The 17,239-nt window shown below is 58.9% G+C and overlaps 1 protein-coding gene across 1 annotated transcript; it reads left to right on the top strand.

Moving 5' to 3' along the window:
• Positions 1-1,793: 1,793 nt before the first annotated feature.
• Positions 1,794-12,810, top strand: NINJ1 (ninjurin 1). Its single transcript, XM_059924424.1, has 4 exons — positions 1,794-1,983; positions 9,854-10,079; positions 10,900-11,062; positions 12,219-12,810. Exons 1-3 carry the CDS (start codon positions 1,909-1,911, stop codon positions 11,052-11,054), a joined length of 456 nt encoding a protein of 151 aa, XP_059780407.1. The 5' UTR covers positions 1,794-1,908; the 3' UTR covers positions 11,055-11,062; positions 12,219-12,810.
• The last annotated feature ends 4,429 nt before the right edge of the window (positions 12,811-17,239 follow it).

Here is a 17,239-nt window from a genome sequence, read left to right as displayed (position 1 = left end):
CCCAGGGCAGCCCATACAGACCCTAGATACTAGGCCCCCACCATGGGCAGAGCACTGAGGAAGCAAATCCAAACACCTCACTGAACGGAGAAGGAAACCAGCCACATCACACAGCGGGCGAGCGCCCAGCTGGGTTCAGCCAGTACTGTGGGCACCCCATGGCCCCCAGTCTGTCCTCTACCACAAATGGTTTGGACATGCCAGCAGGTCAGGAGGAGGACGTGGAGCAGGGTTTAGCGGAAGATTCCTTTTTCTGATAAGTCTCCAGGGTGACTTGCATTTTCCATGCCTTCTATTTCACTTTCAAAACTCCCTCTAGCAGCGGGGGTGAGGCTCTGGGCAGGGGGAAACAAGGAGTGTCCAGTGTGGAGGGCAATCACAGGTGAGGCAGGCACTAGGTTACAACGCCCATGGGTGCCCACCTGCTGGCTGGGTAGACTAGCCGGGAGAGCATCCAGTCCACGCTTACAGGACGGCACAATCTCCCCAGTTCTGAGTGTGGCCCTCCTGGGTCTCTTCCCAGCTGTGCCTCAGTTTCCTCCCATCATGTGAGGGGGTAACACCTGCTTCCCAGGGCTGTAAGACAAAAAGTGATGCACCTGGCCCCACACAGGGCTGTCCCATGCCACCTCCCACCTGCCCCAGAAGTCCTGGTCCAGCCCACAGCACCTAGAACAGGGCATGGCATACAGCAGGCACTCTGTGGTTACAGGATGAATGAATGAGCCTCCAGCTCCAGACCAATGTAACTCACTATCTCCTGACCTTGGGCACTGCTGCTTACCCTCTCTGGTCTTTGGTTTATGTGGAGGGGGAAGGTCATGCCCACATGGCCTTGGTTTCCCTCGCAGGCAGGGAAGCTGATGCACAGAGGTCAAGCCACCTGCCTGAGCCACTCTGCTGAAGACATCAGCAGACACCGTGACAGAGGGCAGAAAAGGGGCAGGGGTGGGGAGGGGGAGGGCGGCGCAACTAGGAGGAGTGAAAAGCAGGTGGGCCTGAGAGCCGGGTCAGGGTCAGGACAGGAGAACACAGAGGCCTGTACTTTCGCATACCTGCCCGGGGAGATAATGCCTGGCCCCTTCGCACACGCCTGGCTTCTGGGAGAGGCCCGCGTCCTGGCCGACAGAGCCAAGGGCTGGAGGAACCAACACGCTCAAGCCACCCCCAACGGCTGGCACAGGCACAGACAGGGTGCCACCCCAAACAAGGGGGCCCTGCCTGAGGACACAGAGGCTGTTTCATGAGGGGCAACGGCGGGCACTGGCACAAAGCGGGCCCAACCTGTGGTGATCCGCCCTCTGCCTCCCCCCTCCCTCCCCTCGTGAGTGCGTAGGAGGCCTTCATGCCCCCATTTCCTAGACGAGAAGGCCGAGGCTCAGAGGGTGTGAGACCCACACGACTCGTTGACTCAGGTTCCGGGTGCGGGGCGGACGATGTGTTGGCGAGACCTGCAGTGGGGCCCCCGGGGTGAGCCTCACCCCGTTAAAAAAAAAAAAAAAAAAAAAAACAAACCCACACCCGCGGGAGCGCCCAATCGCCTTCACAGCTCGTTCGGCAGTTAGCGAAGCGGCCGGGGAAAGGCCGGTTCTCGTCCTCGTTTTATGGATTAAAAGAGTCCACGACAGGAGCACAGAGGGCGACGTGCTTTACCCACGAACACGCGAGGTCCGGGGCCTAAGAGTGCCGAAACGCAGCGCGGGGTCCTGCGGCCCTTAACGCCCACGCGGCGAAGGAGAGCGGTAGTCTACGTCTAGCCAGCCGGGCCTCCAGACCCGGCCTGGGGGCGGAGTCTGAGGGCTGTGGCGTGCACTGGGCGGGCCGGGGGGGCGGGCGCGCAGCAGGGTCTCAGCGGCTGAGGCGCCGGCCTCCCTGAGGCCCGGAGCAAGGCTGCCCCAGCGCCGCACCATGGACTCGCGACCCGAGGAGTATGAGCTCAATGGCGACGTGCGCCCGGGCTCGCCTGGCTCCCCGGACGCCTCGGTAAGCACCCCTAGCCCCGTGCCGCTGTGCGACCTTGGCCGATGCCCGCCCTCTCTGAGCCCGGCGCCAGCGGCTCCCAGGGACCTATGGGCGCCGACCAGCTGCGCGCCGCGGCCTTAGGGTGGCGGTGGTCGCCACGCGCCGTGCGTTCCGCCCCCTACCCGCGCGGTCGGGGGCCCCAGCGGTGGCCCTGGGGCTCCAGCCACCCCGGAAGGTGAGCGGGGGCGTGGGCTGTTGGCAGAATGCCGGACGTGGCCCGGGGCAGGTAGCGCCCACACCGAGCTGCACAGCCGAGGGGCCTGGGCGCCACCTTCCTCCCTCCCCCCGCCACTTCCCGCGGGCCCCTGCCTTCCCGGCTCCCACACCACACTCCAACTTTGCCTCTCCTCCGGTTCGATGCGCTCCCGGACTGGGCGGAGTGGATCTCGGCTTCTGGGCCCCAGGCCAGCAGCGGGCAGACAGTTACGTCACCCACGGTGTCCACGGAGACCGCACAATCTTGTGCGTGCCCTGATGGGGAACTTGGGGCCGCTGTGGCCCCCTCTCCTCTCTCCACCCGCATGAGAGGCTCTATTCAGAGCCTGCCCTGCTGGCCTGGAAGCGCTGTGGGCATGGGGCAGGCCCTGGCAGTGGTCCCATATTACAGCTGGTACCCTCCCTCCCTGGGGTCCTGTCCCACTGGCAGGGCCAGAGTAGCGGTTCCTAACTGGCTTTGCCTTGGACTAGCCCTTCCCCAGGGCCTCTGTTCCTGGCGCAGTCCTGAGCACTGCTCTCCCAACTTGTTGACTTTGGACATTCTTTCAGTTTCTGACCCCCTGGGGATGGGGGTAGGGACGGTGGCCATGAGCGCCTGACTGGGGCAGAGACCGGCCCTGCTCAGGTGTGGGTGACCAGTCCTAGGCGATGTTGTGGTAACAGGCCACGTTTAGGGGTGGGGGGAGAACATGTGGGGCAAGCAAGGCCTTGCACTGGGGAACGGGCCCTCAGCAGGCAGGACGGGCGTGTTCAGGGATCACTGCATTCATTGGCTTTGGGACCAGTTGCAGTTGCTGCAGCCCTGTACCACTCGGTCTGAGAGCTGAGACCCGTCCAGATGGAGAAGCCACGGCCAAAGTGCTGAACTCCCCGGGGTTGGTCCTGAAGGCAGGTGGGAGTGGGGCCAGGAAGGCTTCCTGACCAGTGGGGACATTGGCACTGAGCCCTGGAGGACTGGAATGGGGTACGGGTATGCCTGGGAAGGGCATCCCAGGCAGGGAGAACAGTGGGAGAAAGGCCCAGGGGCTGGACCACCAAGTATCAATACATTGGAGCTGGGGAGCTGGAGGTGGTATGGGAGGTCAGACCTTGCCAGCTATGGAGGCCCATGGAGGGGCTGGAAGCTCATGTGAGAGTGAACACATTCTTCCAGGGTGGCTCCAGTCACAGGCAGCGAGGCTCTGGGAGAGATGGTCAGTACTGAAGGCTGCTCTGCTCACCCTGCCTGGGGCCCAGGCCCACCCAACACTGCCGTCCAGCCTCCGCCTTCCCCTTCCCACCCTCAGGACCTGCCTCACTGTGTTCTTGAGCACATCACTCTGTGTCTCAGTTTCTCGTTTGTGAAATGGGGTGAGAGTAGTGCCTCCCTCAGAGGGTTATGGTGAGGATTAAATGGGTTAGTGCGTGTGAAGTGCTGTAGGAAACTGGGCACACAGCATTGTTAACATTCCTGCCTGCCACATGAGACCATCTCCCAAAGATGAAGCCCAGGCAGGGTTTGGAAGGGGCAGCACCTTCCCTCAGGTGCAATCCCTGTGGACAGGCATGGCCCTCCCCCTGCACCTCACCTGGCTTTTCCACAGCCTTTTCTCCCTGCAGTCCCTGCCTGAATCTGAGCCCCAAGCTCCTGCTTGAGGAGGGGTAGAAAGGCTTGCTGGGAGGAGGGGCAAACCCCAGGATCTTCAGATGTGTCCCCACTTAAGCAAGAGCCCCAGACAGCAGGGTGTGTGGGCTGGGTCACCACTATGTCCTTGGCTGCAAGAGGACTGAGTGGGAGGCCCAGGCCCAGAGCCCCCATCGGTCTCGAGACGCCCTGCCATGTGGCCTTGGGCAAGTGCAGACCCTCTGTGAACCTCAGTTTCCTCCTCTGTGAAGTGGGCAGGATCACTCACCTCCCAGGGTGGCTGGGCTCAGGGAAGAGTTGTATGTGTAATCCATGGGCAGATGAGCCCTGTCGGGCCAGGGTGGTGGGGGAGCTCTGCAGATGTCCCGCTCCACGTGCCCCATATCCCCATGGCCTCCATGCAAGGCTGGTCTGCTCAGGTGCCCCGCGGGAGTGAGTTGGAGTCTTCACTAAGTCAGCTCACTTTTGGCTGGCAGCAGAAGGAGTAGTAAACAGCAATTTTATTGTGAAAATAAATGTGGCCCTTGACTGTGTCATGCCCAGGGATTTATCTCAGGGGGCAGCTGCGTTGGACCCTGCAGCAGACTCTGGGACCACAGCCAGCTGAGGACACAGCAGGGAGGTGGCAGGACAGGGTGCAGTGAGGCTCCTGGGGCCACAGTTGGGCTTGGAAGCCAAGTCCTGGGAGGGAGGGGTGCGTGCACAGCCTCAGCTGCTGGGGGAAGTTTGCTCCTTTTCTCTTAAACTTTTTTTTTGGCCATGCTGCACGACATATGGGATCTTAGTTCCCCGACCAAGGATCGAACCCATGCCCCCTGCATTGGAAGCGTGGAGTTTTAACCACTGGACCGCCAGGGAAGTCCCAAGTTTGCTCTTTTTCTCATTTCTGCTCTCCTGGCAGATCCCGAGGCTGGTGGGGTCTTGGCCATGTTCCAAAAGGCAGCCCTGACGTGGCTGCGGGGTTACTGCTGGCCATTGCTGAGTCCACAGGAAGCGGGACTGCCCAACCCAGCCCAGCTGCAGCAGGGAAACCCCCCCGCCCCCCGCCCTAGGAAACTTCCTGCCATGAACTCAGACATGGAGCAAGAGACATCTCGGGGCTGGCTGGGTGCTGACGGTATGGGGACAGTGCAGGAGTAAGCCAGTGTGACCTGAAGCAGGTGCCTTCATGCTGAGTCCAGGCAGTGGCCACAATAACAGCTTATGCCCCGCACTAGTGGGTCAGACAAGGGACACCCCAGGCCCCAACAGATCCTACTCAGTCAGTTCTCAGGTCCCAACCAGAGGCAAGGACACCAGAGCCCGCACATCCACTGTTGCCCACTGAGCCCAAGGGGAGGGGCCTTATGCAGGAGTGGCTGCGATAGCCCAGCATCTGGAGCTGGACCTCCAGTGCACCCTGGGTCTCACTCAGCTCATGCATTTTCTGGGACTAGTACTTTCTCTTCCTTGTTATGGATTTTTTAAATGGAATTAATTACAAATTGGTACAGTTCGTTTGGGAGGTAACCTTTCAAAGTGGTGAGGCCTGGGTGGCGAGGAAGAGGAACATCCAGTCCTGCCCTGCACCAGCTGTGCTCTGACCAGCCACTGGGCCTCTGAGCCCTTCATTCACTCCCCCTTATGTGCCCATTTTATAGATGAGGAAACCGAGGCACAGACCAGTCACTCTGTTGGTCCGTGGTGTGGCAGGATATGGGGATGATAAAAGATAGGTGCTGATGGAAGGCCTGCACCCCAGCTCCTCCCAGGGTAGCTGATGAGCCTCATAGATTTGTTGGGAGCTTGGTTCTACAGATGTGAAATTGGGCTCTGGGAGCGTGGGCAGGAATTCCCATGTGGGCTCCTTGTTCCATACTTGTACATGGTGTTTGGAGTCAGTGGCAGAATTGGGGCAGGCAGGATTGGAGGAAGTCCATAACCAAAACCCTGAGGGGTCCTGCAGGGGTTCAGTGGGCCACGGCCCTGGCCTGCCCTTGTCTCCCAGGGGAGCAGAGACTATACAGGCAGGAGGCTGGGGGTGGGCCAGACCTCCTGGGCCCAGCTGGAGGCCATGGGCAGCCCATCCAAGCCCAGGGTGGACTGGAGGATGCATTGTGCTGAAACTGGGTTCTCTGAGTACCACAGATCTGCTTTGAATCCCGCTTCTGTCCCAACTCCCCTCCCTGTCCAAGCTGAGGTTGCCCAGCAGTGTGACCCTGGGCCAGGTGGCCTGGGTCCCTGCGAGCTGCCTACCAATGGCTGGGATGAGACCCTCTGTCCACAGAAAGTGGGCTCAAGGAGCCAGCCCTGTGGGCACCACTGCCAAAGCCAGCTCCCTCCCCACAGGCTCCTTCCTGGCTTTTAGGGGAAAAAGTCTGGCAGCCCCGAGCTTACTCAGCTTCTGGGATGCCTTTGAGGTTTCAGGGAAGTCCTCTTGGCCCTAGGGACACGTTAAACTGGGTATTTGTTCCCTGCACTGCCCAGGTCATGGGCAGGGGTCTCGGTGAGAGGGTCCCAGCATGGCTCCTGGCAGCTGGGTGGGCAGGTGGCCTGTCCAGGCCCATAGAGCTCCGCACCTGTGAGAGGTGGGCTCTGACCGCCCCCCCAGCCCCAGTGACCTTCTCAAGATAGCAGCCTCCCTGGGATTTACCTGTGCAGCAGTCACCTCTAGGGCCCAGAGCTCCCTCCACAGCTCAAAGCCCCTCCGCAGAAGGCCTAGGACACCAAGGTCAGGCATGGGAGAAGGGGATCAGCCCTGCGGCCTCCTCCCCACCCAAGCCCCTACCGCACAAACCTCCTGGGCCCCCTGACCAGGGTGGACATGAAGCTGTGCCATGTCCTGGGTGGCCCTAAGCTCTGAGGTGGATAGGCTGGTTCAAATTCTGACCTGCCCCTCCCTCACAGTGGCCCTGGGTGAGCCCCCCTGAGCCTTAGTCTCCCACTCTGTAGAATGGGAGAACAGTGCTCTTTCTCAGTGTTAGTGGGGGCACTTGGTGGGTTGTAGAGCTTCCCAGACTGTGGCCTGGGGTGTACAAATGGGGAAGCTAAAGCCCAGTGAGGGGGAGCATGTTGTCAAGGCTACACTGCCAGGCTATAGTGAGCTGGGGCTTGACCAGAGCTCCCCCCACCAGCCCCCTGGCCTGCAGCCTCTGGCCAGCGCTCCTTATCACTGCACAGGTTGAACAGGAAGCAGATGGCCATATGTATGGGCAGGAAGTGCCCTGTATCAGGAGGGGCACATGGCCTGGGGCCCTTGCTTGCTAACTGGGGCCCTGAGACAGTGGCCAGACCCCCCAGAACCTCCCAGCATGTTTGCTCCGTGGCCCTGTTGCACACATGGGAGACTGAACCCCAGAGGGGGCTGGCTATCCTGAGGTCACTCAGCTAGAGCCAGGGGCTGGGGACTTCTGAGCACTCAGGCTCACAGGTGACCCAGACCCCAGACCCCCACTGCAGGGCCCAAGGGGACTGTGGTGTCAGCTCTCAGGGCTTCTGAGCCCTGGGACCTGGGTTCAAATCCCAGCGCAACCCTCACTTGCCATTGGCTTTGGGCAGGGTTCCTCCCCATATAGCCTCAGTTTACCCTTGGTAAGTGGAGTGTGAGGACAGGGGGGAGCTCCCTGGAGGAAAGCACCTAGCTAAAGGGTGAGTAAGATGATGGACTGTGCCCTGGGCACCCAAGGTGGAGAACAGCAGGGCACAGGCGCCCTGTTCTGGGGGCACTGCTGCTGATGGTGTCATTCTGTGTTTGAATGTGCACGTGGCTGCATGGGCATAAAATATTTAAACAGTTCAAGAGAGCTCAGAATAAAAAAGAATTCTCCCTCCTCCTCAGAAGCCTCCACAGTTAGCCTGGATGTGTACATATGTGTGTGTATGTGTGTTTGTTAATGCATATATACATATGTATTGTATATGTGTGTGTACATGTATGTATACGTGTGTGTGCATGTGTGCTCATATGTGTTTGTGCATGTGTACTGTGTATACATGTTTGTGTATGCTTACACACATATATGTATTGTGCTTGAGATGTGTATTAGGTACTTACGTGTGTGTGGAAGACATTTTGGCACTTCTGGTTTATGAAACATAGGGGCACATGGCCAGCGGGCCAGTGTCTCCAGGATGCCCGCACCCAGAGGAGCACACACATGGCGAAGCATGGCCAGCTGGGCCGCTTTGCAAGAGCAGAGCTGGGAGACAGCCTGGTGCTTTTGAGGGGGGGTGGGGCACAGACCCTGGGGAGGAGTGGTGTGCCTTGGGTGTTCTTGGTCTGGGGGTGTGGCCCACCCAGATGTGAGTGCAGCTGTAGGCCTGGCATGGAGAGGCAAAGGGGAGACTTGAAGAAAGAAAGAGGAGACCCCAGGCTGCACATGGAATTTCCCAAAGAGTAGGCCAGGGCCCTGGGTCCAGCGGAGGAGGCTTTCCCTGGGGGCTCTTGGGTCTAGAATTTTAAACCAAGTGGATTTGCTACTTAAGAACAACTGACACTGAGGGAAAGCAGGACATAGCAGAGCCACCTACTTTCCCGTCCTCCCTCCTGGGCATGTTATTCTAGATTAAATTTAAAAGACATAATGTAAAAGTGAAGACCCCGCCCTTCTGTAGTTCTGTAATTTCCATGGTGAAATATCTCCAGCTGCAGAAAGTAGAGGCTTGCCCTCCCCAGAACCCCCACCTCCCATCCCTGCATCTTTCATGACTCTAGAAACAAGATCCGAATGGCCCCAGGAGGCCTAGTGGCTCAGGGATTCCTGTGGACAAGTGGCCAGGGCTGAGGGGTACAGGTTTGTCCTGGGAGGTTGGGGAGGGGCCTGGCCAGGGGCAGCTTGAGGAGGGCAGATGGGCTGGATACAAAGAGGAGGCCTGGCAGCTTAGAGCTGGCTTCAAGTGAAACAGCCGCCCCAAGAGGTAAACTCCAGTCCTGGGAGGGGTCTTTGTGGCCTGGACTCCAGCCTCGGAGGCAGGCCTTCTCCTGCCTAACTACCCTCCCCACTCCTGCCCCAGGAGAGAAGAGCCTATCCAACAGGGGGAGTCAGCTCTGGGTGGGGCCTTGGGGCATGGAGGGCACTTGGGAGTGACAGGGGCCCTGGCCTTGAGGACTGGGGATGTTCTCAGGCAGAAGTGAGGGAAGAGGTATCAGAACTTGTGTTCCTGTTTTATCAACGTGAACATGAAGGCAGAATGAGCCCTGGAGATCGACTGTGCAGCATGTCGTGACCAGTACAGCACTCTAAGGGTGATATTAGTATTATCACAAATACTAATAATAAAGGGTCAGGAGAAGACTCTGGATGTGTGGTGGCCTGGATGTCGTGATGGTGTCACGGTACACATTTAGCTCCAAACTCTTCAAGTTGTTCACATTTATTATGTACAGCTTTTTATGTGTCAATCACACCTCAGTAAAGTGGTTTTAAAATTTTTTGTAATAAAAATTAAGGAAGAAGCTAAGCTCAGTTGCATTGTAGAATGCAGAGGCATCTCTTGAGCACCTGCTGTGTGGCCGCGCGGCTGGGAGACGGCCTGGGTGGATCGGCCATCCCAGGAAGACTTGTTTCAGGTCTGGGCGAGTATGCAGGAATCTGGGATCCAGCTGCCGTCACGTCATTTCCCGCCCTGGCACCAATCACCTCCTGGAGAGGAGGGCAGGCAGGGGCATGCAGGGAAGGCTACCAGACGGCCCCGCCCATGGCAGGCAGACAATCGGCGGCATTTTCCCATCTAGAACCAGAGTGTGTGCTAAGGTTGTGTTTTGTTTCCTTTCTCTTCCAGGACTTGATTCGTAGGGTGGGTCTTGCAGGGGCTGCACAGCCTTCTCTGGGCCTCTTGTTCTGTTAATAAGCACTTCCCTTTCGAGCCCTCATCTGGGCCCTCACCTGCTGATCCGATCAACCCCCACATCCCTGGGAAGGAGACCAGGCTCAAAGGGGGGGGACACCAGGGTGGGCCCAGGCCTGCAGCCCCCTGCCGCAGAGCCCGGGCTGACCACCCCCCTCCCTGCAGCCACCCCGCTGGGGCAGGAACCGGCCCATCAACATGAACCATTATGCCAATAAGAAGAGTGCGGCAGAGAGCATGCTGGACATCGCACTGCTGTTGGCCAACGCCTCCCAGCTGAAGGCTGTCATCGAGCAGGGCCCTGGCTTCGCCTTCTTCATCCCCCTGGTGGTCCTCATCTCCGTCTCCCTCATGCTGCAGATTGGCGTGGGCGTGCTGCTCATCTTCCTTGGTGCGTGCCTGGGCAGGGGGCCCCAGCAGTGGGAGGGCCCTGGGGTACCCCTGCCCCACGGTCAGCTGATTCTGCCTGCACGCACCCTGGGATGCGTCACTTACCCCACTGAGCGTTTTCCAGGCCCTCACAGAGCTGCACGGGAGCCCCGGCCCTTCTCACTAGGCACGTGGTCCAAAATGTAGCTCCCATCGTGGCCCCCAGAGGGACCCCCATGTCTCCATCTTTCCACTCACCCAAGCTGAGGACACAGGAAAATGTCATAACCATACTAAGAGTTGATATGTACTGGGCACCTACTGTGTACCCTCTAGACCTTATGGCGGTCTGTAGGGACTAGGTGGTAGTCCTGCCCCCAAGGTGAGGGTCAGGGCTAGGAGCAGCGAGAGCTTTGGGCTCCCCCCAACCTCTGCCTGGCTGTGGGACCCAGGCAGGTTACATGACCTCTTGGGCCTCTGTTTCCTTGCCTAGAAAGTGGACATAAGGACAGCCTTGGGTAGGTGTGAGGATGGCTAGATTATCATGCACCAGCACTCAGAAAGGTGCTTGCCTGTGCATGTTCAGCACGTTGTGCCTTAAAATCCAAGCCTGGGCCTTGGGCCTCCACGCCTTCCACTTCGTGACCAGGCACCAGGCCCCTCTGAGCTTCTGTTCACTGAACAAGGGGGGATGCAGTGGTCAGGCCACAGATACCAGACTGCCCAGGCCAGAGCCCATTGTCTGTAATGTATCAAGGCAGCCATGTCTCTCTCTGGGGGACGGAAGAGGGCCCCGTGGTGTCGCACAGCCCTGGGCAGTGTCTGCTCCCTCTCGCCCACAGTCAGGTATGACCTCAACAACCCTGCCAAGCATGCCAAGCTGGACTTCCTCAACAACCTGGCCACAGGCCTGGTCTTCATCATCGTCGTGGTCAACGTCTTCATCACTGCCTTTGGCGTCCAGAAGCCCGCAATGGACACGGCACCCCGGCAGTAGGGGCTCAGGTGAGCTGTCAGGGCCGGCCCCGGCAGGGTCTACTCCACCACGAGCCCACCCGCTCACCCCACTGGGCCACTGACCCAGCGTGGGGGACTCAGGGTCTTGCATGCAGAGCCCCTGTGACTGCATCTGCCCTCAGCTGGGCCTTGCAGGGTGGGCGCCCCTGGCCGTTTGCACCCCCACACCACACTCAGCCCACTGTCCTCGCTCGGAGAGACCCAGCGCCTGCCCAGGGTCACCCCACTTGGGAGCAGGAGCCACAAGGAAGTCGAGTGACCCTCGTAACACACTCAGCAAGCCCCTACTATAGGATGGTTCGTGGGGGCTCAGACACAGGCAACCCTGAGGGCAGATGCAGAAGGTCAGCAGGTCTGGCGTGTGTCATGTGTCCAGAGTCTGGAGCCCTGGCCAGGGCTGCACAACACAGGTCCACCCACCCTTGGGTCCAGCAGTCCTCGGGCCTGCCCCAGAGGAGAGGTGGGTGCCACAAACAGACAACTGTCCATCCACTAGCACAGAAGAGTGGACAGGAGACTGTCCCTACACAGCAAGCACCTATGTGTCAGGGGCATACTGGAAAACCTTACAGATTGACCAAGTGGACAATGAGGTAAGATGCTGAGAGCAGGGCCTTTGTGTGGCCCCATTGTGAGCATCTGGCCCCCACTTGCCCATGCCATTGCTATTGGCCCCACCTGGCATCCGATTCACTGCCCAGCTGCTGGCACCAGTTTGTTGTTAAGTCTGTCCCCCATGGAGCCCTCTGGATGCCAGCCTGCTCCCTCACTCATTGCATGACGACTGGGCCACTTATTAATCACCTGCTTGTGTGCCCCAGACACAGTCCTGACTCTCCCCAAGCATCAGCCTAGCAAGGAGACCTTGTGGGCCCCACGGCACATGTCCACCCGCCGGCCCCTGCTCTCAGAGGCCCCCTATCAGAGTGTGCTGGGACCAGGCTTTTAAATCCTGACAGTGACCCAGGAGGGGAAACTGTGGCTGTCCCAGGTCAGAATTGGGCTGTCTGATTCCGGAGTCGGAGTGACCCCAACATTTGTGGGCTGGTTGCCAGACACAACACTGAGGCAGGGTCACCAGAACAGAACTGGAGGCCCCTCTGGCCTTGGCGACCCTCATGCCTCTCCTCTCCCTTCTTTGCAGATGCCCCCGGATCATGCCTGGCTGCAGCTGCCTAGACCCAGGAGGCGCCTTGCCCTTGAGGCCCACCCTCCTGTGCGCACATTCCCCCAAACCGCCATAGCCCAGGCTGGCCCCACTGGACTGCATCCAAACAAGCCACACACGGTCAGGCCACTCTGGCCAGCACAGGGCCTGCTCCATCCTCAGCTGCTCCTCCTCCTGGAGCATGGCGCGGTGAGGCCCAGAAGACAGAACTGTAGAGTCCTCAGCAAGGGTCGTCGCTGCCGTGGACATGCAGCAGGCCCAAGGATGGGGGGGCAAGAGGCTGGCGCCGTCTCAGGACATTTCCAGAGGGATGAGGAGATGCCTGCCCTCTGCCGGTGCAGCAGTGTCCTGGCCTTGTGTGCTGCCCACCCTGAGTGACCCATGACCTCTGCACTTCCTGACCCAGGACTGTAGACCACCAGTGACCCTGTGGGACCCCCACCGTGGCCACTGACTCAGGCCTCACACCCTCCACCAGCAGTGACTCGGCAGGGCCCTAGCCCCTCCTTGGCGGTCTGAGCCCCCACTTTTCTAAGTACAAGTAACCAGTAAAGCTGATGCTCCTCCTCGTGTGGCTCCCAGTGCCATCCTCCCCTCCCCCAGGCCTGGGTGCTGCACCCTGTCCCTCAGAGCACCAGCCTGTGCAGGCCTCCTCTCTCTCTCTCCCCACAAGCCTGTGACCTTTGTGGGGAGCAGCCTCTGTTGGCATCTGCAGACATCACCCCCATGTGTCCTCGGGGCACTCAGCCTGGTGACCCCTGACCAGACCCTCATGGGAAGTTCCAGCACTCCCACGTTTCCTGCAGTTTGCATGCCCACACAGGTCCCTTCTGTACCCACAGTACTGGCTCACCTTGTGGTAGTGCTGGGCACTGCTGGTCAATCAGGCCGAGGGGACCGAGGAGAGTGGGGCTGGTGCTGAGCAAGCCTCGACCCTGCGGAGGCACCAACAAGGGCCAGGTGCTGTCTCGGGGGGCCATGGGGCCACATCTCACCTGGCTGGGCCCTCCAGCTCCCTCAGTCCACCCTGTGGCCTCTAGGGCCTGAGCCCTCACTCTCTGCCCCCTTGTCACCTCCTTTCTGACTCCTGCTGGCCCCACCCCCTCATCTCCTTGAGGCAGCAATGCCCTTACTTGGTCCTCTCCAGGTGGGATACCTGAGAATCCCCTCCAAGCAACTGGAGCCCCAGGTGGGGATGCAGCCCCTAGGAGCTCCCAAGGCCCCTCCCCCATCACTTCTGTTGCCCTCTCTACTCTGAGCCTGGGGCAGCTCCAACACCTTGTTCCCTTAAGACATTCAGGTGACCCCACAGACTCTTCTGTGGGGCTGAAAATTCAACTCTGCACAAAGTGATTGATAAACAGGAGTGCTTATGGGTGAGATGATCTAATCCTGGGCTTTACTTTAAAATAAATAATCCAGGAAAAAACATAGGGAAATGGATGAAATAAGATGGAAAGTGCTAGTGGCTGCAGAGCTGGGGCCACGGGGCCAGCTCTCTGCTCTTCTGAGTGTCTGAATGTCCCATAAAGAAGGTTTTTAAAGGTGATCCACACATGGGATGAGGTCCATGAAGAAGCAAGACCAGCAGGTAGGCAGTGGGTGGACACATGTTCCCAGAGGATCCAATGAACCTGGGGCCACCCCAGCCAGAGGGGTCAGATGCAGAGCTGTGCAGGTGGCTGGGCCCTGGGAGCAAGTGGTACAGAGGACCACCCCTCCTGCCGCTCACTATGAGCACATCTTACCTTGGCTGTCTTGTTATTGCCAGGAGGCAGCAGAGGTCAGGCTCCCGGCTGTGAACCTCCCCTACCACCTGGCCCTCATGGTGGGTCCAGAGTGGTGTCCGGGCCCATGCCCCCAGGTCCAGCCCTGCCCAGGGCCCAGCACAAGTGGATGCTGCCCAGCCCTACATGCCTGGTGTAGCCTGCAGCGGTCTGTGGCCTGTGGTGTGGGCTGGGTGGCAGCCATACCAGACGGATGCCAGCCTGTGTGGACCATGGATGTGGCCAACAGATGGCCTAGTTCCTCCTTTGGCCAGGACAGGAAGCTGGCCCAGATGTGGCCAGAGGTTAAGCCCCAGATGGCTGGACTGGGTCCCTGGTCACCAAGCCAGGCTGGCCTCCACGGGTGCTAGGGGCATTGGGGACAGGGCATGACAGAGGGTGGGTCTGTGCATCCCAGCCCCCTACAGCCCCTGCCCCAGCTGCTCCCACAACAGGTACACATGACAGCCCCCCACCTGCCCACCCACCAGCACCCAGGCTCATGTCTCTACAGTTCCGGCCCCCTGACCCTCACTCCAGATGTATTCCTGTCTCAGGTCCATGGCATGTGCTGCTGCCCTCTAGGGTCAGGGCTGTGCCCTGAGGTCTTCCCCACTGGCCCTCCTGACCACCACTGCTGGTCACTGTCATGGTGGGCCATTTGGGTTTACTCTGCCTTTGGTGCCATTGGCTAGCGTCACTGCCCACAGTGTCCCCCTGGGGCCCATATCTGAGCCCTGACTACCCTTGCACCGTCTGGCCCAAGACCAGGGCTGCTCCCTGAGAAGGAGGGTCCTGCCCACCAACTCCCTGAAGGCTGAGGGAGCTCTGCCTGAGCTGGGGGAGGAGGTGGACCCCTACTCATACTTGCACTTCTATTTGGTCTGACCTGGCTCTCCCACCGGTTGCAACCACCCACAGCCTTTGTCCCCAGCACTGTGTCTGACATACAGTAGGTACTTAGTAAATATCTGCAATAGATTCACTCCTCCTCGAGTTCCGAGCCTTGTGCATGTGTCACAGTGGCCAAGGGATGGACAGAAAACCGAGGCCCAGAGAGCGAGTCAGGGCCAAGCCAGACCCAGGGGGGTGTGACAACCCTCAGGGAGTCCTCCTAGACCCTAGCACATCCACTGCTTGTTAACTACCCCCTCTGCCCTACCATGCAGCTGCCTCACCCGGGGACACTTCTCTGCCCTCCCTGGGGATGGCAGAGACCCTTAAGGAGTAAGAAACAAGGAAACATATGTGCCAAGTTGGAGGACTCCACAGAGGGACACACAGGGAAGTCGAGAGCTGGGGAGCTCTCAAGACCGATGCTCTAGGACCCAGGACCGGGAGGGAGCCCCAGGAAAAGACAGGCTGTGGTGCACGAGCCCTGAGGCCACGTGAGCTGGGGCTGGCTTTGAAGGAGTGTGGGGTGGTCAGTGCAGGGGAGGGGGCAGGCAGTCATGCAGAGCTTGTTGAGCAAGCTCTGGGGGGACTGTGTGCTTAACCTTCTTACTGTAAAAGATAGATGATGGCTGATGGATGGATGACGAAAAGATGATAGATTGATGGACAGATGGATAGATGATAGATAGATGATAGATAGATAGATAGATAATAGCTAGATAGATAGACAGATAGATGATAGATAGGGGTAGGGATAGATGAGTCATCCCCAGGTCACCCCTGGCAGAGTCACCAGATGAGGAAGTAGCTCTGTGCCAGTGGAAGCCCAAACAGGACCCCTCTGTCCCTCCGGGAACCCTTGTTCTTGTCTCCTCATTTCTCATGTCCCCTGCATGTGTCTGAGGACACCACAGTTTATTCCCGCCTGGCTCAAACCCTGGGAGTATTCTAGGTCCGTTTCACTCTACATGTTCTCCTTCCCTGACTCTCCATCCCCACTGTCCACCCTTCAAGGCCATGGCCCACTTGACCTGGGTGGGGGGAGGACAGGGTGAGTCAGGGGGCTCTGAGGAAGGTAGGCCAGGATGGGATGGGGGCCAGTGGACCAAGAAGGTGGACTTTTGCTGCAGGATTAGGTCATTCCTCCTTCCCACACCTGCCACACCCACCTACCCATTTCCCTCCCCTCTTAGGTGCCTTCTCTCCCACCTGCCTTTAATTGAACTTAATTCCTCTTTTCTCACCACATTATTTATAAAAATCAAGGAGCTGAATGTTTTAACATTTTTCTTCCTTTTCTCTCAAGTATTTATTTCAGGGGAAACTAAGCTAAGCTGCTGGATCTGTGTGTGGCCCAGGGAAGATGCCCCATGGCAGCAATGCCCCCCAGGCCCTGCCCTAGCCCTTGGTGTCCTCAGAGGGGAGATGGGGCTCCAGTCCTGCCTCTAGGTGGAATAAGAATTGAGGTCCCAGCTGCCACATGGCCAGTGATGAGGAAGGGCCCCTGCTCCGTGCTCCCAAACCCCCATCCAGTCTACAAGACTGGGGTCCCAGAGCCCATACAGCAGGGACCTGACCCAGGGCTTGGTCAGGCCTGGGGTTTATGCAGAGGTTTTGGGGGCACAGGGTGAGCAGTATCTTCTCTGAGATAGTCCACAAAGCACTGACCTGGCGAGAACTGGATATAACAACCCCGGATTCCAACAGTGTCAGCACCCCCACCTGGACCCTGTGCCCTCCCCCCAGAGGGAAACCCTGCATTGTGCAAATTGCAGTTGCATTTCTGGTTCCACAAACACCATCCTGTGACCTCATCTGGCCTGAACCACATCACTGCTGGCAAGAGTATCTAGGGCCCTAACTCCCTCCATCACAGGACCACTACTCTTCACACACACGCCTTCTTCTTCACAGACACACTTCTCCCAAATGCCCGCATCACTTCCGTCCCTCCCATCCTCCTCACACCCTCCCTCATTCCTCTCCCTACACATGGGAGTTCTTCCCCACCCCAGGCAGACTGGAGATGGGAGTCATCCCAGCACTGTGGTAGCCAGGATGAGGAACTACTCTTTTCTTTAGGAGTTTTGGGGGGACTTTCCTGGTGGAGATGGCATTTTACCAAAGACCCAGGTTGAGTAGATGGGGGGTGGAGGGCGGATGGTTAGTAAAGAGTGTTCCAGCCGAGGGAATAGCATGTGCAAAGGTGCAGAGGTATGGATCATGGGCAGTTCCAGTTGTTGAGGTATGGAGGTGGGGACAGGGGACAGAGGGTCAGGGGGCCAGCAGGGGAGACGGTGGCCCATGGTGTCTTTCACACCCTGATGAACTTCATTC

Source organism: Balaenoptera ricei, chromosome 6 (genome assembly GCF_028023285.1).
Source record: "Balaenoptera ricei isolate mBalRic1 chromosome 6, mBalRic1.hap2, whole genome shotgun sequence".
Taxonomy (NCBI): Eukaryota; Metazoa; Chordata; class Mammalia; order Artiodactyla; family Balaenopteridae; genus Balaenoptera; species Balaenoptera ricei.
This window is presented reverse-complemented; position numbering and strand designations above follow the sequence as displayed.